Source organism: Anolis carolinensis, unplaced genomic scaffold (genome assembly GCF_035594765.1).
Source record: "Anolis carolinensis isolate JA03-04 unplaced genomic scaffold, rAnoCar3.1.pri scaffold_8, whole genome shotgun sequence".
Classification (NCBI taxonomy): domain Eukaryota; kingdom Metazoa; phylum Chordata; class Lepidosauria; order Squamata; family Dactyloidae; genus Anolis; species Anolis carolinensis.
In genome coordinates this window covers 7,965,882-7,993,067 of record NW_026943819.1, presented here as the reverse complement: position 1 = coordinate 7,993,067, position 27,186 = coordinate 7,965,882, and the positions used below count along the sequence as shown (strand labels likewise).

The 27,186-nt window shown below is 40.5% G+C and overlaps 1 protein-coding gene across 3 annotated transcripts in view; it reads right to left on the bottom strand.

Annotated features, from left to right (window-relative positions):
• sorbs3 (sorbin and SH3 domain containing 3) overlaps nt 1-27,186 on the bottom strand; it is a 93,860-nt gene that overhangs the window by 15,697 nt on the left and 50,977 nt on the right. For all 3 annotated transcript variants that reach the window (XM_062960850.1, XM_062960848.1, XM_062960849.1), the window contains 7 exons: nt 24,970-25,056; nt 21,876-21,934; nt 15,081-15,223; nt 12,080-12,165; nt 8,136-8,182; nt 2,478-2,592; nt 1,101-1,226 (listed from right to left, as the gene is read on the bottom strand). In XM_062960850.1, the coding sequence (XP_062816920.1) occupies nt 1,101-1,226; nt 2,478-2,592; nt 8,136-8,182; nt 12,080-12,165; nt 15,081-15,223; nt 21,876-21,934; nt 24,970-25,056 (663 nt within the window). The remainder of the gene's footprint in view (nt 1-1,100; nt 1,227-2,477; nt 2,593-8,135; nt 8,183-12,079; nt 12,166-15,080; nt 15,224-21,875; nt 21,935-24,969; nt 25,057-27,186) is intronic.

Here is a 27,186-nt window from a genome sequence, read left to right as displayed (position 1 = left end):
TTAGATTTTAAGCAATTTTTTATCTCAATTATTGTTAGTCAGCTGAGTGTTGTTTCCTTAGAAAAGGCGGCAAAGAACTCGGTGAATGATGTAGAAGCACCTTCTTCATTGGAATTTTGTAACATGTGAATCAGATCAAGTTGATTCATGTAATTCCAAATTCTTAAGACACTCCTTTCCCTGGAAAACAGAACCATGTGTATTGGGGATGAACTCCTTAATAGATAAAAAAAACTGCTGAGATAGCATTGCTGGGAGGCTGCAGAGTCCAAAGGAGGAGGCGCAAAGAAGTCTGTTGGGAAGCAGGAACGAACATCTGGAATTTATACTGTGCAGCAAATAGACTTCCCTCTGGGTTGCTGTGAGTTTTCCGGACCGTATGGTCATGACTTATGGCAGGGGTCCCCAAACTAAGGCTGGGGGGCCGGATGCGGCCCATCGAAGCCATTTATTCAGCCCCCACGGCACAAGGGCAGAAGGGGGTTGGGCTAAATGACCCAAGGGGTCTCTTCTTCTCTTACAACCCTTATTATTATTATTATTATTATTATTATTAATAATAATAATAATAATAATAATAATAATAATAATAATAACATTGAGGCTGGGTGGCCATCTGTCAGGGGTGCTTTGCTTGTGCTTTCGGTGCACAAGGCAGAAGGGGATTGGACTTAATGGCCCAAGGGGTCTCTTCCAACCCTCTTTTTTATTATTATTGTTATTATTATTATTATTATTGCTCAGTGGCCAACTATAGTCCGGCCCTCCAACGGTCCAAAGGATCATGAACTGACCCCCTGTTTTAAAAGTTTGGGGACCCCTGGTTTAAGCGAAAACAGACTAAGGGAAAATACCAATATGTAATCAACGAAAGAGAAAACTCCGAGGTCAAGATGGGAAGTCAACCATTTTTTTCTCTTTTTTTCTTTCTTTTTCTTTTTTCCTTTCCTTTCTTTCTTTCTTTTTTCCCCCCTCCGGTTTTCTCTCTTCACCTATTTTCAAAACCCTTTCACCTCCCTCACTTTCCTATCAATATATTGTTCCACCACTTTCGATGTATTATGTTTCCCGGTTCTTGGCTTCTGATTTGTTTTGGGTACCTTCCGAAATGCCAGTTCCACAGGCAGCCCTCCTTTGAAGTTGTACTGAGCCACGGCCTCTCCGTACTCCAGGACCTGGATGGTGGGAGACTTGATAGGTTTGGGGATTTCATTTGGAGACAGGACCTGTTGCGAAAAAGAAACAGCAGCAGGATGGTACAGTGAATGATCCTTGTTGCCCTATGAATGAAGGCTTCCATGCCTCCTTATCTTCAGAAAACTCCAAGTGTTGTGGTAATCTCTGAGCAGTTAGACTCAATTTAACCCTCTCTGGGGGAGATTCCACCAAAAAGCAGCAAAGTAGCAAAAGCAAAGCTTTCAAATGCAGCAGTTACTTACACAGGGCGAGCAAAGAGAAGCCTTTGAGCATTTAGGATTGCAATGGACTGCAGAGTCTCAGTAAAAGTTCAAAAAGTATTTATTTTTGAATAAAAATGTGGCGCAGCTGGCTAGTAACCAGCTGCAATAAATCACTACTGACCGAGAGGTCATGAGTTCGAAGCCCGGCTCAGGTTAAGCCCCTGACCATTAAATAGCCCAGCTTGCTGTTGACCTATGCAGCCCCGAAAGACAGTTGCATCTGTCAAGTAGGGAAATTTAGGTACGCTTTATGTGGGAGGCTAATTTATCTAATTTACAACATCATAAAAACTGCCAGCAAAACACGAGGAAAGGAACGAGGAAGTACAGCCACTAGTGGACAGTGAAGCAATAGCTCCCCCTGTGGCCGGAATCGTGAAGCTGGAAAAAAAAAAGTTAAATGCCTCTGTGTCTGTCTATATATGTTGTTTGTCTGTTGGCATTGAATGTTTGCCATATATGTGTTCATTGTAATCCGCCCTGAGTCCCCTTCGGGGTGAGAAGGGCGGAATATAAATACTGTAAATAAATAAATAAATAAATAAATAAATAAAATATTCAGGTAAAAAGAACTCCATTGTAGATAGAAAGGCTTGGGAGCTGTCTGGTCTACTCTAGACTTGTTTCTAAGGAAAAGTAAGAAAGGAAAAATAACAAACATCTAAATAGTTACATCTTGCCAGGAGAGACAGCAAGATGCTTCTTGTTAGCTAGAAGACCAAAGGGAGAAGAGTGAACCAAAATGGTTCCAACCTCATGGTCCAGTTTATTGGGGCCATAAAAGACATTCTGACCAATGGGAAGTTAGTGTCCCTAGAGATTCACATTTCTACTAACTTTGAAGTAAGGGATGTGACATAAACAGAATAGAGTGAAACACAGTAAAGCCTATCTGGGCATGCTTTGGAAACAGGGGAAAGATTCCTTCAATCTAACTCTATCATCTATCTGACTACATGTAGACTTGAGTAGTCCAGGATGATTCCCAACACCAAGCAGGAACCAAAGCATGCTTACCTCAATATAGTTGGCAGGGAAAATGCCCACCCTGCCATGATGTTCTCCTTCCAGCCAGTTTTTGTCCACTTCCTTGTGGATGTAGACAATGTCGCCTTTCTGCAAGGTCAACTCCCTGAAAAGTCAAAGGACAGAATGTCATTGAGAACGGCAAACGGCACTGGTAAATGCAAGAAGGCATTTTTATCTCCTAAAACCACTCGCTCTATTTGCACAAATTACCCGGCTGAGTCACTGCCATTAATTGCCATCAAACTGACTTCAAGTTATGGTGACCCTATAAATGAGATATTTATTATTTATTTGTTTTATTTACTACATTTATATCCTGCTCTTCTCACCCCGAAGGGGTCTCAGAGCAGCTTACAAATCAAATGTACATACAATATATTATTAGCATAGCACAATATAAGCATTACATTACTATATTGTACTACAGTAGAGTCTCACTTATCCAAGCCTCACTTATCCAAGCTTCTGGATTATCCAAGCCATTCTTGTAGTCAATGTTTTCAATATATCGTGATATTTTGGTGCTAAATTTGTAAATACAGTAATTACAACATAACATTACTGCGTATTGAACTACTTTTTCTGTCAAATTTGTTGTATAACATGATGTTTTGGTGCTTAATTTGTAAAATCATAACCTGAATTGATGTTTAATAGGCTTTTCCTTAATCCCTCCTTATCATCATCATCATCATCATTTAATTACTTATTAATTGCCCTCCATCCAAGATGCTCTAGGCGATTTACAAGCTAAATTGTAAAGGATAAAAATACATACATACAAATATTAATAAAATTAACATAGATCAAAAGCTCTAGTAAAAAGCCAGGTCTTAAGTGCTAGGGTAAAAGGCCCTAAGATATTCAAGATATTTGCTTATCCAAGCTTCTGCCAGCCTGTTTAGCTTGGATAAGTGAGAATCTACTGTATATCATTATATGTTAATATTATTAGTAATATTACATTTAATATATAATATATAATGAATATTATTATATTGTATTATTAGTAGTATAATATTGTATTCCATTATAATATTATTATCAATATTATATGTATATACAATATATTATATATTTATAAATTATTGTATATTATCTATATCTATATCTATATCTAGATACCCTGTCCTCAAAAGGTCCAACAAGAGTCAAGGCTGTTTTTCGGACTGGATCTAACCACCTGTAATGTGCTCTTCCTTTTCTACTGACTCCTATTTCAGCAAATATTATTATCTTTTCTAACGAGTCATGCCATCTCATGATACGAAATGGTTGAACAGAAGCTCTAGGATCCATTTACTGGCCTTTTCTGCCACCTTTGCAATCTTTGCCATCATCACATTTTATAGGAGTAGATTCCCTTTCTGCCACTTCTCTTCACTGTCCCACTTTTACAACCATGCACAGAAAAGTACAATATTGCAGCTTGAATAAAGCAAGCGATCTTAGAAACAGATGTCTATTCTCATCTCGTCCCTCTACTCAACATTGGCCAACAAGTCAACAACTTGGCTGAGAGTTTGATTCTGATAGAAATGCATATGTCCACAATAAAGAAGGAGGCACATATCATATATACAACCTTCTGTTGGATGCAAGAAGGAGCTCAAGGCTATGGAATTCTGGGAGTTGCAGTTTCACAAGGTCTTTAGTTGTCTCTGGGTGCATCTACATTGTAGAATTAATGCAGTTTGACATCACTTCAACTGCCATGGCTCAATGAGAGAGGATCCTGGGAGATGCAGTTTCACAAGGTCTTTAGTTTTCTCTGTGTGCATCTACAATGTAGAATTAATGCAGTTTGGCATCATTTGAATTGCCATGGCTCAATGTTATAGGATCCTGGGAGATGCAGTTTCACAAGGTATTTAGTTTTCTCTGGGTGAATCCACACTGTAGAATTAACGCAGTTTGACATCACTTGAACTGTCATGGCTCAATGCTAGAGGATCCTGGGAGTGGCAGTTTCACAAGGTCTTTAGTTTTCTCTGGGTGCATCTACATTGTAGAATTAACACAGTTTGACATCACTTGAATTGCCATGGCTCAGTGCTAGAGGATCCCGGGAGATGCAGTTTCACAAGGTCTTTAGTTTTCTATGGGTGCATCTACACTGTGGAATTAATGCAGTTTGACATCACTTGAACTGCCATGGCTCAATGCTAGAGGATCCTGGGAGTGGCAGTTTCACAAGGTCTTTAGTTTTCTCTGGGTGCATCTACATTGTAGAATTAACACAGTTTGACATCACTTGAACTGCCATGGCTCAATGCTATAGGATCCCGGGAGATGCAGTTTCACAAGGTCTTTAGTTTTCTCTGGGTGCATCTACACTGTGGAATTAATGCAGTTTGACATCACTTCAACTGCCATGGCTCAATGAGAGAGGATCCTGGGAGATGCAGTTTCACAAGGTCTTTAGTTTTCTCTGTGTGCATCTACAATGTAGAATTAATGCAGTTTGGCATCATTTGAATTGCCATGGCTCAATGTTATAGGATCCTGGGAGATGCAGTTTCACAAGGTATTTAGTTTTCTCTGGGTGAATCCACACTGTAGAATTAACGCAGTTTGACATCACTTGAACTGTCATGGCTCAATGCTAGAGGATCCTGGGAGTGGCAGTTTCACAAGGTCTTTAGTTTTCTCTGGGTGCATCTACATTGTAGAATTAACACAGTTTGACATCACTTGAACTGCCATGGCTCAATGCTACAGGATCCCGGGAGATGCAGTTTCACAAGGTCTTTAGTTTTCTCTGGGTGCATCTACACTGTGGAATTAATGCAGTTTGACATCACTTCAACTGCCATGGCTCAATGAGAGAGGATCCTGGGAGATGCAGTTTCACAAGGTCTTTAGTTTTCTCTGTGTGCATCTACAATGTAGAATTAATGCAGTTTGGCATCATTTGAATTGCCATGGCTCAATGTTATAGGATCCTGGGAGATGCAGTTTCACAAGGTATTTAGTTTTCTCTGGGTGCATCTACATTGTAGAATTAATGCAGTTTGACATCACTTGAACTGTCATGGCTCAATGCTAGAGGATCCTGGGAGTGGCAGTTTCACAAGGTATTTAGTTTTCTCTGGGTGCATCTACATTGTAGAATTAACACAGTTTGACATCACTTGAATTGCCATGGCTCAGTGCTAAAGGATCCCGGGAGATGCAGTTTCACAAGGTCTTTAGTTTTCTCTGGGTGCATCTACACTGTGGAATTAATGCAGTTTGACATCACTTGAACTGCCATGTCTCAATGCTATAGGATCCCGGGAGATGCAGTTTCACAAGGTCTTTAGTTTTCTCTGGGTGCATCTACATTGTAGAATTAACACAGTTTGACATCACTTGAACTGCCATGGCTCAATGCTTGAGGATCCCGGGAGATGCAGTTTCACAAGGTCTTTAGTTTTCTCTGGATGCATCTACACTGTGGAATTAATGCAGTTTGACATCACTTGAACTGCCATGGCTCAATGCTAGAGGATCCTGGGAGATGCAGTTTCACAAGGTCTTTAGTTTTCTATGGGTGCATCTACACTGTGGAATTAACACAGTTTGACATCACTTGAACTGCCATGGCTCAATGCTATAGGATCCCGGGAGATGCAGTTTCACAAGGTCTTTAGTTTTCTCTGGGTGCATCTACACTGTGGAATTAATGCAGTTTGACATCACTTCAACTGCCATGGCTCAATGCTAGAGGATCCTGGGAGATGCAGTTTCACAAGGTCTTTAGTTTTCTCTGTGTGCATCTACAATGTAGAATTAATGCAGTTTGGCATCATTTGAATTGCCATGGCTCAATGTTATAGGATCCTGGGAGATGCAGTTTCACAAGGTATTTAGTTTTCTCTGGGTGAATCCACACTGTAGAATTAACGCAGTTTGACATCACTTGAACTGTCATGGCTCAATGCTAGAGGATCCTGGGAGTGGCAGTTTCACAAGGTCTTTAGTTTTCTCTGGGTGCATCTACATTGTAGAATTAACACAGTTTGACATCACTTGAATTGCCATGGCTCAGTGCTAGAGGATCCCGGGAGATGCAGTTTCACAAGGTCTTTAGTTTTCTATGGGTGCATCTACACTGTGGAATTAATGCAGTTTGACATCACTTGAACTGCCATGGCTCAATGCTAGAGGATCCTGGGAGTGGCAGTTTCACAAGGTCTTTAGTTTTCTCTGGGTGCATCTACATTGTAGAATTAACACAGTTTGACATCACTTGAACTGCCATGGCTCAATGCTAGAGGATCCTGGGAGATGCAGTTTCACAAGGTCTTTAGTTTTCTATGGGTGCATCTACACTGTGGAATTAACACAGTTTGACATCACTTGAACTGCCATGGCTCAATGCTATAGGATCCCGGGAGATGCAGTTTCACAAGGTCTTTAGTTTTCTCTGGGTGCATCTACACTGTGGAATTAATGCAGTTTGACATCACTTCAACTGCCATGGCTCAATGCTAGAGGATCCTGGGAGATGCAGTTTCACAAGGTCTTTAGTTTTCTCTGTGTGCATCTACAATGTAGAATTAATGCAGTTTGGCATCATTTGAATTGCCATGGCTCAATGTTATAGGATCCTGGGAGATGCAGTTTCACAAGGTATTTAGTTTTCTCTGGGTGAATCCACACTGTAGAATTAACGCAGTTTGACATCACTTGAACTGTCATGGCTCAATGCTAGAGGATCCTGGGAGTGGCAGTTTCACAAGGTCTTTAGTTTTCTCTGGGTGCATCTACATTGTAGAATTAACACAGTTTGACATCACTTGAATTGCCATGGCTCAGTGCTAGAGGATCCCGGGAGATGCAGTTTCACAAGGTCTTTAGTTTTCTATGGGTGCATCTACACTGTGGAATTAATGCAGTTTGACATCACTTGAACTGCCATGGCTCAATGCTAGAGGATCCTGGGAGTGGCAGTTTCACAAGGTCTTTAGTTTTCTCTGGGTGCATCTACATTGTAGAATTAACACAGTTTGACATCACTTGAACTGCCATGGCTCAATGCTATAGGATCCCGGGAGATGCAGTTTCACAAGGTCTTTAGTTTTCTCTGGGTGCATCTACACTGTGGAATTAATGCAGTTTGACATCACTTCAACTGCCATGGCTCAATGCTAGAGGATCCTGGGAGATGCAGTTTCACAAGGTCTTTAGTTTTCTCTGTGTGCATCTACAATGTAGAATTAATGCAGTTTGGCATCATTTGAATTGCCATGGCTCAATGTTATAGGATCCTGGGAGATGCAGTTTCACAAGGTATTTAGTTTTCTCTGGGTGAATCCACACTGTAGAATTAACGCAGTTTGACATCACTTGAATTGCCATGGCTCAATGCTATAGGATCCTGAGAGTTCCAGTTTTACAAAGTCTTTAGTTGTCTCTGGGTGCATCTACACTGTAGAATTAATGCAGTTTGACATCACTTGATCTGCCATGGCTCAATGCTATGGAATCCTGGGATTTGTAGTTTAGTGAAGCACCAGAAGTCTTTTGCAGAAAAGGGTAATGGTTTTGTCAAATTACAACTCCCATGATTCCACAGCAGTTCAAGTGGCATCAAACTGCATTAATTCCACAGCGTAGATGCACCCTAAAACCCAAAGCAGGATAGTGAACGTTACTTACTTTGGCGACTCGGCCTGGAAATCAAATCTGAGTCGAGCTGCTTTCATCTGGTTAAAAAAAGAGAAAACAGGTTAAAAACCGGACATGCCATTAAGATATTTAATTCAAAATCGCAGCCTTTTAAAGGGAAACCTGGGCAACTGGCCAGAACAGTTCCAGAAACAAAACAAGGCGCTAAAGAAAGGACAACAGAAGACTGAAAAGCCTTCGCTTGGATCTCGGAATGCCTTGAAGGAACAAGATCCGCCTGCCTAAGAAAGGAAATGGGATTCAGATAAACAAGAACAAAGATCTCGAGGCATTTTTGCGGCTAATTCACCCCTTTACCTTTGGCACCGTTCATGTGCTAGTTACGCATGAATATACATTCCCAGCAATGGAAGATTTGCGCTGAACACATTCCTAGGAGAATCGTCTAGAATTCGCTTCCACTGGGCCTCATTTCCGGAAAAAAATAATCGTATGTACAGGGGACTCAGAAGACAGTTCTGAATACATTATATGTAGTTCACACAAAGTTGGTATCTGCACCGTTCTCAAAAAAGAAGTATATGCTCACTTGTCAGGTTAAAGCCAGTTAATGATTTCCTCGCCAAAAGTGTTTGTATGAACATGACCTGTTACACGGCTCAGTGAAAACAGGCTGAAATGTAGCAGACTTCAATGTTAAACCATACATGGAGGTGGAAGATAAACATTTTGCACAATTGATCAATCAAGCCTTTGATTTGGGCAAATATTTCTTCTCCTTTTGCCCAAAAATAGAGGCCATAATACAATCTTATAGTAGTACTAGCTGTGCCCGGCCACGCGTTGCTGTGGCATTGTCTGGTGGTGTTGGTGAGAACTTGTTGAGGTAGTGGTGGTATTGAATGTCTGTTGTATGGTTGTCTTTATGTTTAGTATGCATTTGGTTGTTTGTGTACTGTGAAAGTGGTGAGGGTAGAGGGGAGTCTATGTCCCTGTGTAGTATTGTGTAGTATTTATATGTTGTCCATGTGTTGTGAATGCTTGGATTGTGTCCTGCTGCATAGTAGAAAGGGTTGGGCTGGATGGCCCTTAGGGGTCTCTCCAAACTCTTGGATTCTATTATTATTATTATTATTATTATTATTATTATTATTATTATTATTATTATTATTATTATCCTCTTCACCATCATCATTATTATGTAGAGGCTGGATGGCCATCTGTCAGGAGTGCTTGGATTGTGTCCTCCTGCATGGTAGAAGGAAGTTGATCTGGATGATCCTTAGGGGTCACTCCAAACCTTAAGATTGTATGATAATGTTGTTGTTATTATTAGTACAGTAGAGTCTCACTTATCCAACATAAACGGGCCAGCAGAATGTTGGATAAGCGAATATGTTGGATAATAAGGAGGGATTAAGTAGAAGCCTATTAAACATCAAATTAGGTTATGATTTTACAAATGAAGCACCAAAACATCATGTTAGGCAACAAATTTGGCAGAAAAAGTAGTTCAATATGCAGTAATGCTATGTAGTAATTACTGTATTTATGAATTTAGCACCAAAATATCACGATATATTGAAAACATTAACTACAAAAATGCGTTGGATAATCCAGAACGTTGGATAAGCGAGTGTTGGATAAGTGAGACTCTACTGTAGTAGTACTAAGAGGCTGGGTGGCCATCTGTTGGGAGTGCTTGGATTGTGTCCTCCATGGCAGAATTGGGTTGGAGTGGATAGCCTTTAGGGGTGTCTCCTAACTATCTGATGGTATGATTCGATGTGTATTATTATTGTGCAGATATTGGATAGCCATCTGTCAGGAGTAGTTGGATTGTGTTCTCCTGAATGATATAAGGAAGTTGAACTGGATGATCCTTAGGGGTATCTGCTAATTTAGGATTGTATGATATTCTTATTCTTATTCTTCTTCTTATTATTATTATTGAGAGGCTGGGTGGCCATCTGTTGGGCATGCTTGGATTGAGTCCTCCATGGCAGAATTGGGTTGGACTGGATTACCACAATAATTATTTCATATTACAGTAGATTCTCACTTATCCAACATTCGTTTATCCAGTGTTCTGGATTATCCAACGCAGTCTGCCTTTTAGTAGTCAATGTTTTTGTAGTCAATGTTTTAAATTCATTGTGATGTTTTGGTGCTAAATTTGTAAATACAGTAATTACAACATAGCATTATTTCGTACTGAACTACTTTTTCTGTCAAATTTGTTGTATAACATGATGTTTGGTGCTTAATTTGTATAATCATTACCTAATTTGATGTTTAATCGGCTTTTCCTGAATTCCTTCTTATTATCCAACATATTCACTTATCCAACGTTCTGCCGGCCTGTTTATGTTGGATAAGTGAGACTCTACTGTATATTTATAATCTTATATTATTTGCTTAGAACTGGATTATATGAGGCCCCTTCTACACAGCTGTATAAAATGCACACTGAAGTGGATTATCTGGCAGTGAGGAGTCAAGATAATCCAGTTCAAAGCAGATAATATAAGATTATAAATGGGATATATAGCTGTGTGGACGGGCCTTGAGTCTACACTGCCATATAATCCAGTTCAAATCAGATAATCTGTATTTCATAGGCAGTGGGGAAGAGGCCTAAGTGAGGCCTAACTCTGCCTGTCCCCTGGGCTGAGTAGGTTGCTAGGAGACCAAGTGGGCAGAGCTTAGACTTCTAACTGGCAGCAATTGGATAAAAACAATTATTTCTTTCCCTCTAATTAGGACTTTGTTTTTCTTTTCTTTTTGTTGTATAAACGTAGAGGCATGGATGAGGGGTTGTGTTGCCAAGTTTAGTGTTTGTGGGATGTGTAGTTTTGTTGTTTTGTCCTAGGCCGATTTTTTTTATCCTTTTATATATATAGATCATACCAGTTCAAACAGCTGGTATTTCCCCTTAATGCAGCAATAAGGAACTTTTGGTACTATAGAAGTTGATCAACTATTTCCATTGTGCCTCACCAGTGTCCGGGACCCATTCACATTGCGTAATTATAGTGCACCAAATGTCAACTTCCATAATTCTATAGCATTGAGCTATTGCAGTTAAAGCGATGCCAAACCGAATTAATGCTACAATGTAGACACACTCCAAGTGGTGTCTGTAATGAAGTGTGGTTTTTTTAGTTTACAGATGTCATGTTTAACTGCGTTTTAAAAGTTATGTTTAACTGTGTTTTTAAAAAAGTCAGTATTTCAGTTACTCTGCTCTCATGAGTGGTTGCCATGGAGAAGGGGGCGGAGCTAACTGGGTTAGCTGAAGAGAGAGCAGAATTTGGAGGGAAACTCAAGTCAGTCTGTGGTCAGAGAACCATAGGGAAGGTTAGTTTTTAGAGTCGGTGCCCTTATGAGGTACCGGGAGACTGATTCTGGTTGAGGTTTGATTTTTTAGTCAATTTTAAAATAAGTTTGGTGACTTATTTTAAGGTAGTCTGTTTTCAGATAAGGAACAGATAGGCTGTGTTTGTAATTCACAGGGTGAAAGCAGTTAAAGCAGTATAGAAAGAAGTGGAGAAAGAAGTGACATTTTAGGAAGTTTGAATCACCTCATTCTGTTATTGCAACTGTTAAGGAAAGTGCCTCTAAGTGAGAATTGTAACTATTAAGCTTGTGCCTCAATAAACGTGTTACTGCTCTTTTCCTTCAAACATCTCAGTCTCTGTCATTTATACACACATTAAGAATAAACAAAAAGAAGAAAGAAAAACAAAATTTAAAAAGTCTCCCCTCTAAGTAGCTAAATCTTCCAATAGTGATGGCAAGAGTTGATAATCCCCTTAACATCTGGTGGCAGCATTTAAACAAGACATCTTTAATAACTGGTGACAGAGGATATAGTTATATATATATAATATAATTAATTAATAAAAACAACCTCCACCTCCACATCTCCACAGTGTCCTTTGCCTCTTCTTTGGGAGGAAGCGACTTCTTACCTTCTTCTCGTCTTTCTTTGGGGAAGTATCCAGGAAAACATCTGCAGACTCAAGAAAGAAATTCTGGCCAACAAGCCTCAGCGGATCTGTGCAAAGAATTGAGACAGAAAGGGAATGGCTTGGAAAAGGCATTTCCCACAAAAAGGAAGGAATGCTCACGTCTCCTGGAAGAGCAGCGGAGGAATGAGTCATGCGGGAAGAAAAGCAGGGTTTAACTTAAGCCAGGACACAATCCCAAAAGCCAGATTTCAAAGCAAGATCTCGGAAAGTGGGAAGAAGTGGCTGCTAGTCCTAACCAATTACATACAAACAACACTAGAGGTTAACAAACAGAACCAAAAAACATAACACAAGCAAAGCATGTCTGCCTTCTTTAGTTGCTAAAGAGGAAACTCTACATTGTGGGATGAATGCAGTTTGACGACACTTTTACTGCCAAGGCTCAATGCTGTGGAATGATGGGAGTTGTAGTTTGGCGAGGCTCCAGCACTCTGGCGGAGAAGTCTAAAGACCTAAATTGGTACATTTCCTAGGATTCCACAGCACTGAGCCAAGTTCAAGTGTTGTTAAACTGTATTCATTCTACAGTGTAAATGCACCCTGAGTTGCATACAAGGTGACAGTTTAGAAAAAACAGTGTCATGTGGCTCTTTACTAGAGCTTTTAATCTATGTTAATTTTATTAATATTTTTATGTATGTATTTTTATCCTTTACAATTTTATCTTGTAAATCGCCTAGAGCATCGTGGATGGAGGGCGATTAATAAGTAATTAAATGATGATGATGATGATGATGATATGTGAACTAGCTGGCGGTTACTGGCTCTGACCATGTGCAGAGTACCTCCAATCGATCTGCATTAACGGGTCTGCATGATTTAAGGGCAAGGTTTTAGGGTGAAGCCTCTCATTCCTCTTGATAGGAACCAGAAGGAAACTGACCATCCAGACAAGGTTAGTTAGATTTTTGGACCAGATGTTTGTTGACTTAGCTGCTTCTTGTTAAGAGCTTGTATTAGCAAATCACACTCAAGTTGGGGCAATATTGTGGCAAAGGGGTGAGTTTTATTTTCCATTCTAGCACAGACTTCTGTGTCTCTAAGTAAATCCAAAAATTCTGAAAAGCCACATAAATGACTATGGTTCATAAGACTGAACCGTTTCGGAATGAAGATGGGAAAGCATACATTTAAATCAGTGATTCCCAACCTTTTTTTGACCAGGGCCCACGTGACTGTGGACTACTTTGACCGGGGACAACTCTCCATTATTAGTACCAAAAGTGTTACGAATCAGTTTTTGGTCAACTTTAGTTTCGGTCTGGTTATTTGAGGTGCTGATTTGGAAAACAGCATTAGATAGATCACATCAGTTCTAGTTTCTGGTACTTTTGCCATTTGCCATCCAGTAGTCGCCATCTGCTTGCCCACAGAAAACCATATTTAATCATCTAGCGCTGATGTGGTCTATCCAATGCAATCGTCAGCTCTGTGGAAAAGAGTAAAAATAAACGTAACTAAATAAATAAAGAGGAAGGGGGTTCGCAGACAGGATTTTCATTTTTGTGGCCCACTGCTGGGTTGAGAACCTCTGGTCTGAATTCTAATTCTAGGGAAATATACACATACTCATCATCATCATCATCATCATCATCATCATCATCATCATCTTTACTTCTACTCCACCTTTCTCCCCATAGGAACTCAAGGAGGATAACAATAACATTATTGTGTTGTCAAAGGCTATCAAGGCCAGAATCACTGGTTTGCCGTGAGTTTTCCAGGCTGTCTGGCCATGTTCCAGAATAATATCATCATCATCATCATCATCATTATCATCATCTTTATTTCTACTCTGCTTTTCTCCCCATAGAGACTCAAGAAAGCTTACAATGACAAATTATTATTATTTTTGTTATTGTTATTATTATCGCCATCATCATATCATCATCACCATCACCATCATCATCACCATCATCACACCTACTCCGCCTTTCCCCCCATAGGGACTCAAGGAGGCTAATAATGACATTATATAATTATTATTATCATCATCACCATTATCATCATCATCATCATCATCATCATCATCATCATCACACCCACTACGCCTTTCTCCTCATAGAGACCCAAGGAGGCTAATAATGACATTATATTATTATTATTATCATCATCATCATCATCATCATATCATCACCACCACCACCATCATCATCATCACTATCATCATCGTCACACCTATTCTGCTTTTCTCCCCATAGGGACTCAAGGAGGCTAATAATGACATTATTATTATTATTATTATTATTATTATTATTATTATCATCACCATCACCATCGTCATTGTCACACCTATTCTGCCTTTCTCCCCATAGGGACTCAAGAAGGCTAATAATGACATTATTATTATTATTATTATTATTATTATTATTATTATTATTATTATTTTCTCTCTGGATATAGAAATTTTCTCCATAAAGACACAGCATCCCAGCTGCAAGGAGTTGCATAACTTGGGAAACATTCAACTTCAAAATCCCAGCCTAAATTTTGATGTGGCACATTTTGCTTTTTTCTCAATGCTTGGATCGATTCTCAGTTTATTTTGAAGCTGGTACACATCTGCACCCATATGGCATCCAGAGTCCAAGGTTGCGTGCACACTGCAGGTTGACACCATTTAACTGCCACATCTTCATGATACAGAATTCTGGGATTTATCGTTTGTAGACTTCTTTGGCAGAGAAGGCTAAAGACCTGATAAATGGACAACTCCCGTGATTCCATAGCATTGACCCATGACAATTAAAGTGCCGTCAAAGTGCATTCATTCTATAGTGATGCACCCCTAGAAACCATTCATAGAGGTGCTTCGTCTGCACCGATTGTCCCTCTGGTTCTCGTGATATGTCGTGACATTTCATTTCTCTTTTCCCAAGCCAAGAAAGGCCAGAGTGGGGGGAACACTCCTATTTATGTAGATGGAAATCCAGAGCCATACCATTCCTGGGTGGAGAGCTGCTCCAGTTTCCCCTGGGGAGGCCGGGGCTTCCTTTCTCCATCTTCGGGCTGACCAGTATCTGGGACTGGGATCCAAGAAGGCTTTGTCCAGTAGAAGGAGAGGCCCCAAGGCTCACCAATGGGCTGGTAGTTGAGACAGAAAGAAAGCACAGAAAGAGAATGCACAGTCAGTTGCACAGTTGCAATATTTTTAGCCTTCTCTGCTAACGAGACCTGGTGCCTCTCCAAACTACAACTCCCTGGGTTGTTGTGACTTTTCCGAGCAGTATGGCCATATTCCAGAAGCATTGGAACACTTCTGCTTGGCCTTGTTCTTCCATTAAATTACTTACTAGTCACAGTCCAGTACCAATAGATATGTTACAGCCATGCAGCTTCAAAGTCTGGCTGCTTCATGCCTAGGAGATGCTAACTGGCCCTGTGGCGTGGGGCCGGGCTGTGACGCAGGCTGGTGAGCAGCCTGCTGCAATAAATCACACTCACCATGAGGTCATGAGTTCGAGGCCAGCCCGTGGCGGGGTGAGCACCCGTCAATTAAAAATAAATTAAAAATATCCCCTGCTCATTGCTGACCTAGCAACCTGAAAGATAGCTGCATCTATCAAGTAGGAAATAAGGTAGGTAAAGGTAAAGGTTTTCCCCTGACGTTAAGTCCAGTCGTGACCGACTCTGGGGGTTGGTGCTCCATTCCTAAGCTGAAGAGCCAGTGTTGTCCGTAGACACCTCCAAGGTCAAGTGGCCGGCATGACTGCATGGAATGCTGTTACCTTCCCGCTGGAGCGGTACCTATTGATCTACTCACATTTGCATGTTTTCGAACTGCTAGGTTGGCAGGAGCTGGGGCTAACAGCGGGCGCACATTCCGCTCTCGGGATTTGAACCTGGGACCTTTCAGTCTGCAAGTTCAGCAACTCAGCACTTTAACACACTGTACAAAGGTACCACTTATAAAGTGAGGAGGCAAATTTAACTAATTTACGCCATTGGAATGAGGAAGTGCCGTCACAATGGATGATGAAGCAGCTGCTCCCCCCTGTGGCCAGAATCGAAGATCTCCTCAGGAGAAGGTTAAATTGCCTCTGCGTCTGTCTTTGTCTCGGTTCTATGTGTATATGGGCATTGAATGTTTGCCCTATATGTATATAATGTGATCTGCCCTGAGTCCCCTTTGGGGTGAGAAGGGCGGAATATAAATACAGTAGAGTCTCACTTATCCAACACTCGCTTATCCAACGTTCTGGATTATCCAACGCATTTTTGTAGTCAATGTTTTCAAAACATTGTGATATTTTGGTGCTAAATTCGTAAATACAGGAATTACTACGTAGCATTACTGTGTATTGAACTACTTTTTCTGTCAAATTTGTTGTATAACATGATGTTTTGGTGCTTAATTTGTAAAATCATAACCTAATTTGATACTTAATAGGCTTTTCCTTAATCCCTCCTTATTATCCAACATATTCGCTTATCCAACATTCTGCCGGCCCGTTTATGTTGGATAAGTGAGACTCTACTGTACTGTAAATAAATGTCTGGAAGCAGCAAGGCTTTTAAGATGCAATGTCATTCAATGCTAATCAAGGCGGCTAATTGCAACATTTACAGACAAGAGTTCTTTCTCCCACCCTGGACATCATTCCACAGATATATAAACCCCACTTGCCTAGTTTCCAACAGACCTCACAACCTCTGAGGATGCCTGCCATAGATGTGGGCTAAACATCAGGAGGGAATGCTTCAGGAATATGGTCATACAACCCGGAAAACTCACAACAACCCAGTGATTCCGGCCATGAAAGTCTTTGACAATTCTCTGCATTCCATAGCATCTCCAAATTTCGAATCTTTCTGATTCCAAGGCTCTTACGTTTTTCCAGTTGTTTTTTTTTTTGGAGGAGGAGGAGGAAAATAATGCAAAGGATGCAGAAGCAAAGCCAAGGGAGAGGGAAGCCTTGACCTCCAAGATGTTTGCTTCACCTTCTTTCTCTCCTTCCAAAGCATCCGCCCTCCCGGCATTGCATTTCCCTTCCGCAAACCCTCATCCCTGCCCTGGGCCCCTAGGCAGGAACCATGGAGGCGGCAACCAGAAACTGGCAAGCAACAAGCCTTCGCCTGAAGTTTAACTTTCTTCGGGGTTTATACTTTTTAAAGAGACAGCACCTTTCTTCCAGGAAAAAGGCGAGAAGGAGCAGGAGAGGGGAAGGGGGAGGTTTGGGATTCTTCCTCAAAAGGAGATTTAATCATTTATTTTTATTTTTGGAGACATCTCATCCAGCCAGCGTTTCCCTCTATCCATCCTCGGCCCCATCTACACTGCCATATAAAACCCAGATTATCTTGTACTGCTGTGAGTTATCTGGGCTTGTCTGGCTACCAGTATTAAAAAACTGTAAAATCAGGACAGTAAATAAAGAACAACACTCAATTCCAAGCATGAAACAATCAGGGCCAGCTAACACCTCCCAACAAATGATGTCCCCAGGCAGGAAGCAGCCAGGCTTTGAAGCTTCAAGGCCATTCAATGCTAATCAAGGTGGCCAATTGCAACATTGGCCTCCAACAAACAAGAGTTATTTTCCCCACTCTGGACATTCCACAGATATTTATTTATTTTATTTATTTACAGTATTTATATTCTGCCCTTCTCACCCCTAAGGGGACCCATATATAAACCTCACTTGCATAGTTTCCAACAGACCTCACAACCCTGACATAGATGTGGGCAAAACGTCAGGAGAGAATGCTTCTGGAACATGGTCATACAGTCTGGAAAACAAGCCAGACAGCAACCCAGTGATTTCGGCCATGAAAGCCTTCAACAACACCAAATTATCTTTTTAGAACTGGATTATACGACAGTGTAGATATATGTAATCCAGTTCAAAGTAGATAATCTGGATTATATGGCAGTGTAGATTCAGACCTAGTTTTGCCTACTCTGGGGGCAAATAACATCTCCATGGGTCAGGAAATGGTCCAGGATTGCGACCCAGCCTTTTTGAATGACAAGATCAAACTATTTAGGATTTATTATTATTATTGACATAAAGACATAGTATGACACAGCAAATGAGATATATACACTGGATTTTGTATCACAAAATCACAAGTTGAACACTTCTAGGTCTAGGACTGTGTGATTTATTATTATTATTATTATTATTATTATTATTATTATTATTATTATTATTATCATCATCGTATATACTCGAGTATAAGCCGACCCGAATATAAGACGAGGCACCTAATTTACCACAAAAAACTGGGAAAACATTGACTCCAGTATAAGCCAAGGGTGGTAAATTTCAGAAATAAAAATAGATACCAATAAAATTACATTAATTGAGGCATCAGTAGGTTAAATGTTTTTGAATATTTACATCAAGCTCAAATTAAAGGTAAGACTGTCCAACTCTGATTAAATCATTATTCTCATCTTCTTCAATGTAAATGTGCTTATGTATCCTTTTAATAATAATAGAGTAAAATGATACATGTAATAATAATAATAATAATTAATAAATACAGGAAAATAATACAAGTAATAATAGAGTAAAATAATAAATGCAACAACAATAATAATAGTAATAAGATCAGAGTGAAATAATAAATGTATTATTAATAATAAAAATAGAGTAAAATAAATGTAATAGTAGCAACAATAATAGAGAAAAATAATAAATGTAATACAGTAGAGTCTCACTCGCTTATCCAACGTTCTGGATTATCCAACGCATTTTTGTAGTCGATGTTTTCAATAAATTGTGATATTTTGGTGCTAAATTCGTAAATACAGTAATTACGACATAGCATTATTTTGTATTGAACTACTTTTTCTGTCAAATTTGTTGTATAACATGATGTTTTGGTGCTTAATTTGTAAAATCATAACCTAATTTGAGGTTTAATAGACTTTTCCTTGATCCTTCCTTATTAACCAACGTATTCGCTTATCCAACGTTCTGCCGGCCCGTTTATGTTGGATAAGTGAGACTCTACTGTAGTACCAATAATAATAGAGAAAAATAATAAATGTACACAATATATTCTCGAGTATAAGCTGACCCAAATATAAGCCAACCAGGATCCTCCCCCGAGTATAAGCCGAGGGGGGCTTTTTCAGTCTTTAAAAAAGGGCTGAAAAACTAGGCTTATACTCGAGTATATACAGTATTATTATTACCCCACTTTATCTCCCCAAAGGGGACTCAAAGTGGCTAAAGATATATATATCCATCTCTCATGCCAAGCCGCTTTGGGCAAAAAGTGCCGCACTGATTTATGCCAAGCACATCAGATGATTCTTGCAACGGGGCAAAGAGGTCATGGGACCGGCTTGGCAAAAATCAGGTTTTTTTTCTCTTCTTTCGGATCATTAAACTCCCTGCAGCCACATATTTATTTTTTCTTAACTCAGACCTAAACAGAGGAGGGAAGACGCCTCTACGACCCCCCTTATCTAAGGGTCCTTTCACCCGACATTTTTGCAGCACTATGAATCCACTCCGAATGCCATGGCGGCATCCTATGGAATGCTAGGATTGCGGATTTCGGGAGAGTTGTTTGCCATTCTCAGCTGGAGAGCTCTAGTGCTGAACTAGAATGCCAAACATTCCAGAGAGAGAGCCAAGAACACTCAAGAGCCTAGGGGCCCTTCCACACAGACATAGAACCCATATCCCACAATATCTGCTTTGAACTGGGTTATCTGAGTCTACACTGGAGACTTAACACAGTTTGACGCCACTTTGACCATCATGGTTCAATACTAGGGAATCCTAGGAGTTGTAACTGAGTGAGGAGCCAGCACTCTTTGGCAACGAAGGCTAAATACCTTGTACAATTATTACTCATGAATTCATAGCATTGAGTGGTACCAAACTGCATTAATACTTCAGTGTAGATGCACCCTCCCAGGCCAACGCTTCCTGCCTTTATCTCCCTCACTTTCCTTCCAGAGCAGGATGTGTGTCAGGATGGGATCCGATAAGAACAGCCACAAAAGCATCCAAGCCTTCTTTTCAATAGTAAACAAGCAAACCTTCCCTGGGGATATGCATGCTATACAATACATTGCCTTAATCCTTCAGCAGGTCAGATACACTGCCTCTGATGCTGGAGGCTCCATTTACCCTGAAAAGAAAAGGTTAGAAAGGACCATCCAGAGCTATTTCCCTTCTGTTTTGGGTGCATCTACACTGTGGAATTATTATTGCAGAATAACGTCCAGGGTGGGACAAAGAACTCTTGTCTGTTGGAGGCAAGGGTGAATGTTGCAATTGTCCACCTTGATTAGCATTGAATAGCCTTGCAGCTTCAAAGCCTGGCTGCATCCTGCCTGGGGGAGTCCTTAGTTGGGAGGTGTTAGCTGGAATGGCCCTGCAGCTTCAAAGCCTGGCTGATTCCTCCCTGAGGCAGTCCTTTGTTGGGAGGTGTTAGCAGGAATAGCCTTGCAGCTTCAAAGCCTGGCTGTTTCCTGCCTGGGGGAGTCATTTGTTGGGAGGTGTGAGCTGGAATGGCCTTGCAGCTTCAAAGCCTGGCTGCTTCCTGCCTGGGGGAGTCCTTTGTTGCGAGGTGTGAGCTGGAATGGCCTTGCAGCTTCAAAGCCTGGATGCTTCCTGCCTGGGGGAGTCCTTTGTTGCGAGGTGTGAGCTGGAATGGCCTTGCAGCTTCAAAGCCTGGATGCTTCCTGCCTGGGGGGAGTCCATTGTTGGGAGGTGTTAGCTGGAATGGCCTTGCAGCTTCAAAGCCTGGCTGCGTCCTGCCTGGGAGAGTCCTTCATTGGGAGATATTGGTGGAATGGCCTTGCAGCTTCAAAGCCTGGATGCTTCCTGCATAAGGGAATCCTTTGTTGGGAGGCGTTAGCTGGAATGGCCCTGCAGCTTCAAAGTCTGGCTGTATCCTGCCCGGGGGAGTCCTTTGTTGGGAGGCATTAGCTGGAATGGCCTTGTAGCTTCAAAGATTGGAAGCAGCCAGGCTTTGAAGCTGCAAGGCCATTCAATGCTAATCAAGGTGGGCAGTTGCAACATTCACCCTTGCCTCCAACAGACAAGAGTTCTTTCTCCCACCCTGGAAATAATTCCATATACAGTAGAATCTCACTTATCCAACATAAACGGGCCGGCAGAATGTTGGATAAGCGAATATGTTGGATAATGAGAGATTAAGGAAACGCCTATTAAACATCAAATTAGGTTATGATTTTACAAATTAAGCACCAAAACATCATGTTATACAACAAATTTGACAGAAAAAGTAGTTCAATACACAGTAATGCTATGTAGTAATTACTGTATTTACAAATTTAGCACCAAAATATCACAATATATTGAAAACACTGACTACAATCCAGAACGTTGGATAAGTGAGACTACTGTATATATAAACCTCACTTGTCTAGTTTCCAAAAGGTGAAACGTCAGGAGAGAATGCTTCTGGAATATGGCCATAGAACCCGGAAATCTCATATAATCCAGTTCAAAGCAGATCATGTGGATGATCTGCTTTGATAATTTGGATCTTATGGCAGTGCAAAATCCTAAACTGTGGTGCTGAATGCAACCTGGCCCTCTCCTTCCTTCTGAAAAAATGCAGTTTGACACCAGTTCAGCTCTACTGTCTATCAATGCTGTAGGCTCAGAAAACTTACATAGAGGATTCTTATCTAGAACTAGAGAAGTTAAAGCAGTGAAAGTGATACAATTCTGCAGTGTGGCCACATCCTAGACTCAATTGCAACCCCCCTCCTTCCCCAAGTTGTATCTTTACTCACCTCCGAGCACAAAAAGCAGGAGAAGAAGGGTTGGAGGAGCCCGGAGCCGAGGAGAAAACCTGCGGAGAGGAAGAGAGAAGAAAAGAGGAGGAGGAGGAGGAGGAGGGAAAGAGGGCGGAAAGCAGCCAGGAGCCCGGGCTCCACCGGCGCCGCCGCTGGGTCCTAAAGCCCTCCTTTTCACACCGCAATTAAAGAAAACTTCCTTTTTTGAGGATACCAGATTTTGCCAACAGCCACCAATTGAGACAGTTTACATTTATTGAAACCCATGCCCCGCCTAGACCACTTTGAACTACATACAGTGATCATATAATGCAGTTTCCAGTGTGGATGATGGGGCCCCAGCAAGAAGAAGATCCTAATAATGATGATGATGATGATGATGATGATGATGATGATGATGATGATGATAATAATAATAATAATAATATAATATACTTCACACAATCCTAGACACTTGGGAAGTGTTCAACTTGTGATTTTGTGATATGAAATCCAGCATATCTATCTTGTTTGCTGTGTCATAATAAAATAATAATAATGTCAATAGACATTGACAAAATTACGATCTGCCAACTGCAAAAGGCCACCCTACTGGGATCTGCACGCATCATCCAAAAATACATCACACAGTCCTAGACACTTGGGAAGTGTTCGACTTGTGATTTTGTGATACGAAATCCAGCATATCTATCTTGTTTGTTGTGTCATAATAAAATAATAATAATAATAATAACACATCACACAGTCCTAGGCACTTGGGAAGTGTTCGACTTGTGATTTTGTGATACGAAATCCAACATATCTATCTTGTTTGCTGTGTCATAATAAAATAATAATAATAATAATAATAATAATACATCACACAGTCCTAGACACACTTGGGAAGTGTTCGACTTGTGATTTTGTGATACGAAATCCAGCATATCTATCTTGTTTGTTGTGTCATAATAAAATAATAATAATAATAATAATAATAATAACAACACATCACACAGTCCTAGGCACTTGGGAAGTGTTCGACTTGTGATTTTGTGATACGAAATCCAGCATATCTATCTTGTTTGCTGTGTCATAATATAATAATAATAATAATAATAATAATAATAATAATAATAATAATAAATCACACAGTCCTAGACACTTGGGAAGTGTTCAACTTGTGATTTTGTGATACGAAATCCAGCATATCTATCTTGTTTGCTGTGTCATAATATAATAATAATAATAATAATAATAATAATAGCATATCTATCTTGTTTGCTGTGTCATACAATAAAATAATAACAATAACAATAATAATAATAAAAGACTCTGGCAGAAACCAGTGCAGGTGGTCCTGGTGGTGATAGGCACACTGGGTGCCGTGCCAAAAGATCTCAGCCGGCATTTGGAAACAATAGACATTGACAAAACTACGATCTGCCAACTGCAAAAGGCCACCCTACTGGGATCTACACGCATCATCCAAAAATACATCACACAGTCCTAGACACTTGGGAAGTGTTCGACTTGTGATTTTGTGATACGAAATCCAGCATATCTATCTTGTTTGCTGTGTCATAAAATAAAATAATAATAATAATAATAAACGTTGAAAATAATAATAACAACTTTATTTTTGTACCCCGCCTCCATCTCTCCGAAGGGACTCGGGGCGGCTCAATTGGGGCCAAGCTCGAATAATTACAATAAACAGAATCAAACACATCAAAATAAATATAAATATAAAATTGTACACATTAACATAATAAGATTAAAATGGTGACCGTAGTAACCAAACCCTCATTTCAGTATGTAACACTATGTAATTTTTTTGTTCCTGGGTTATAAATGCCATTTCCGAGTTGTTTCTATCATAAAAACATAGGGAAAGTGTATTAAACTACCCAAACTTTGTCTTTATGGCACCTCCTGATATAGCACATTTTGCTATGGTTTTTCAATGAGTATCTGATGAGATTTAACATCAGGGGGAAAACTGAACCAATTTAACACTGGCAGACACAAAAACAACTCCTTTCAAAGTGAGTGCCGCACAATTAAACAGGAAATAACACTTTCAAGCCAGGAACAGAAAACGTTTCACATTTTGTTACATAGTGTTTTCAATGTGTTGTCGAAGGCTTTCATGGCCAGAATCACTGGGTTGCTGTGAGTTTTCCAGGCTGTATGGCCATATTCCAGAAGCATTCTCTCCTGACGTTTTGCCCACATCTATTGCAGGCATCCTCAGAGGTTGTGAGGTCTGTTGGAAACTAGGTAAGTGGGGTTTATATATCTGTAGGTAAAAGAACTGTTGTGTGTTTGAGGCAAGTGTGAAAATATTTCCCAAGGCATGAGTGTCAATGTCAGCGATTGCATGCAGATTTAGAGTGCCTCTACACTGTAGAATTAATGCAGTTTGGCATCACTGCGATGGAATAATGGGAGTTGTCGTTGTCGTTTGGTGAGGCACTCTTTGGCAGAGAAGGATACAGACCTTGTAAAACTACAGCTTCTAGGATTTCATCGCACTGAGCCATGGCAGTTCATGTGGTGCCAAACTGCATTAATTCAAAATTATAGACAACATGGTTGAGATGGGTCTCACCAGAAGTCTCAAGAAGAAAATGAAACTGGTATATTATGAAACTGGGGGCCAGGCTGTGGCGCAGGCTGGTTAGCAGCCAGCTGCAATAAATCACTCTGACCATGAGGTCATGAGTTCGAAGCCAGCCCAAAAAGATAGTTGCATCTATCAAGTAGGAAATTAAGGTATCACTTATAAAGTGGGGAGGCTAATTTAACTAATTTACGACTCCATAAAAACCATCCAGCTGCCGTTGGAATGAGGAAGTGCCGTTGCTCCCCCTGTGGCCGGAATTGAACATCCCCTCAGGAGAAGGTTAAATTGCCTCTGTGTCTGTCTCTGTCTTTGTTCTATGTGTATATGGCATTGAATGTTTGCCTTATATGTATACAATGTGATCCGCCCTGAGTCCCCTTCGGGGTGAGAAGGGCGGAATATAAATACTATAAATAAATAAATATATTACTATTATTATTCCAATTCTTGTTGTAAACAATTGAAAAAGAAAAGAATGAGGTTTACCTGGCGGGCCAGCTGCCGCCTTTCAATGGCTTTAATGTCTTTGTCCAACTCCTCACTGAGCTGCTGGAGCTCCTTCTCCAGTAATTCCTGAAAGTGATGAATCAAGAGAGAAGCATGATGTGGCAGCAATGCGTCTACGTCACACAAATATCATGCAATAGGTGTGTAATGCATGACGGCATGCTCTGCCCCAGGGTGCAATAAATGCCACACAGAGCGATTATACAACTTGCAGGATTCCATAGTATTGAGCCATAACATTGAGTGACACGAATGAGATGGTATACAGTCAAATCTCCACATTCACTGAGGTTAGAGGCACAGGAGTCCCATGAGAGTAAAATAATGCAAATTTTAAAAATTACTATTTTTATGAGCATGTGAACACCTCTCTGGGAATTTCTAAGTCTTCCAGCTCAACTCTAAAGTCAACTTCTATTGGATACTGACCATGGGACTGCATTGGAGGACGTAGAAGCCCCTAGAAAGAGGTTCTCTCTGCTGCAATAGTATGGAGTCCTGGGAGTTGTAGTTTATACAAGGCTAATGCCTCACCAAACTACAACTCCCAGGATTCCGTAACATTGAGGCATAGCAAAATCTGCAAGGAGCTGTAAGAAAAGGCAGGTAATAAATACAACAACAACAACAACAATCAAACGATCCATTGGAGCTTGTGCCACAAATACCATCTGCCTGTGACAAAGAACTGGTGGGGTCACAAGCCTGAAAAGGTTACAGAAAATGAATCTGGGACTTCTGAATTCAGCCTGACAGAGTTTTGGAGCACAAGACTCCCGACCTCACAATAGTGTTAAAAAACAAAGCATGGATCATCGATGTTGCAATCCCAGGCGACAGCAGGATTGAGGAGAAGCAACTGGAAAAGCTGACACAATAAGAGGATCTAAAGATCAAACTGCAAAGATTCTGATACAAGTCAGCAAAGGTGGTGCCAGTGGTGATCGGTACGTTGGATTCAGTGCCTAAAGATCTTGGCCTGCATTTAAACATAATCAGTGCGGACAAAATAACAATCTGTCAGCTGCAAAAGGCCACCCTACTTGGATCTGTATGCATTATTTGTCGATACATCACAGAGTCCTAGACACTTAGGAAGTGTCTGACGTGTGAGCCAATACAATCAGCATAGTGATCTTGTTTGCTGTGTACTAATCTTGTTCTGTATCAAGTAATAATAACAATAACAATAATAATAATATGGATTGTCCCAGGCGACAGCAGAATTGTTGAGATGCAACTAGAAAAGATGACACAATACGAGGATTGAAAGATCGAACTGCAAAGACTCTGGTACAAGCCTGTTAAGGTGGTCCCAGTGGTGATCGGCACACTGGGTGCAGTGCTTAAAGACCTTGGCCAGCACTTAAACATAATCGGTGCTGAAAAATTGCCATCTGTCAGCTGCAAAAGGCCACCCTACTCAGATCTGCGCACATTATTCGCTGATACATCACATAGTCCTGGACACTTGGGAAGGGTCTGACGTGTGATCCAATTCAACAGCTAGCACAGTGATCTTGTTTGCTATGTACTAATCTTGTTGTGTATTAAATAATAATAATAATAATAATAATAATAATAATAATAATAATAATAATAATAATAATAGATGTTGCCATCCCAAGTGACAGTCGCATTGACGAAAAACAACAGGAAAAACTCATCCGCTATCAGGTCCTCAAGATTGAACTTCAAAGACTCTGGCAGAAACCAGTGCAGGTGGTCCTGGTGGTGATCGGCACTTTGGGTGCTGTTCCAAAAGATCTCAGCCAGCATTTGGAAACAATAGACACTGACAAAATTACGATCTGCCAACTGCAAAAGGCCACCCTACTGGGATCTGCGCGCATCATCCGAAAATACATCACACAGTCCTAGACGCTTGGGAAGTGTTCGACTTGTGATTTTGTGATACGAAATCCAGCATATCTATCTTGTTTGCTGTATAATAATAATAATAATAATAATAATAATAATAATAGTATTTTAGACACTTGGGAAGTGTCTGGTGTGTGATCCAATACAACATCCAGCAGAGTGTCTGCTGTGGACTCACCTTGTTGTGTTTCAAATAATAAAAATAATAGTAGTAGTAGTAGTAGTAGTAGTATGGGCTGTCAATGTTGCAACCCTAGGCGACAGCAGAATAGATGAGATGCAACTGGAAAAGCTGATCTTCTTTGCTGTGTACTA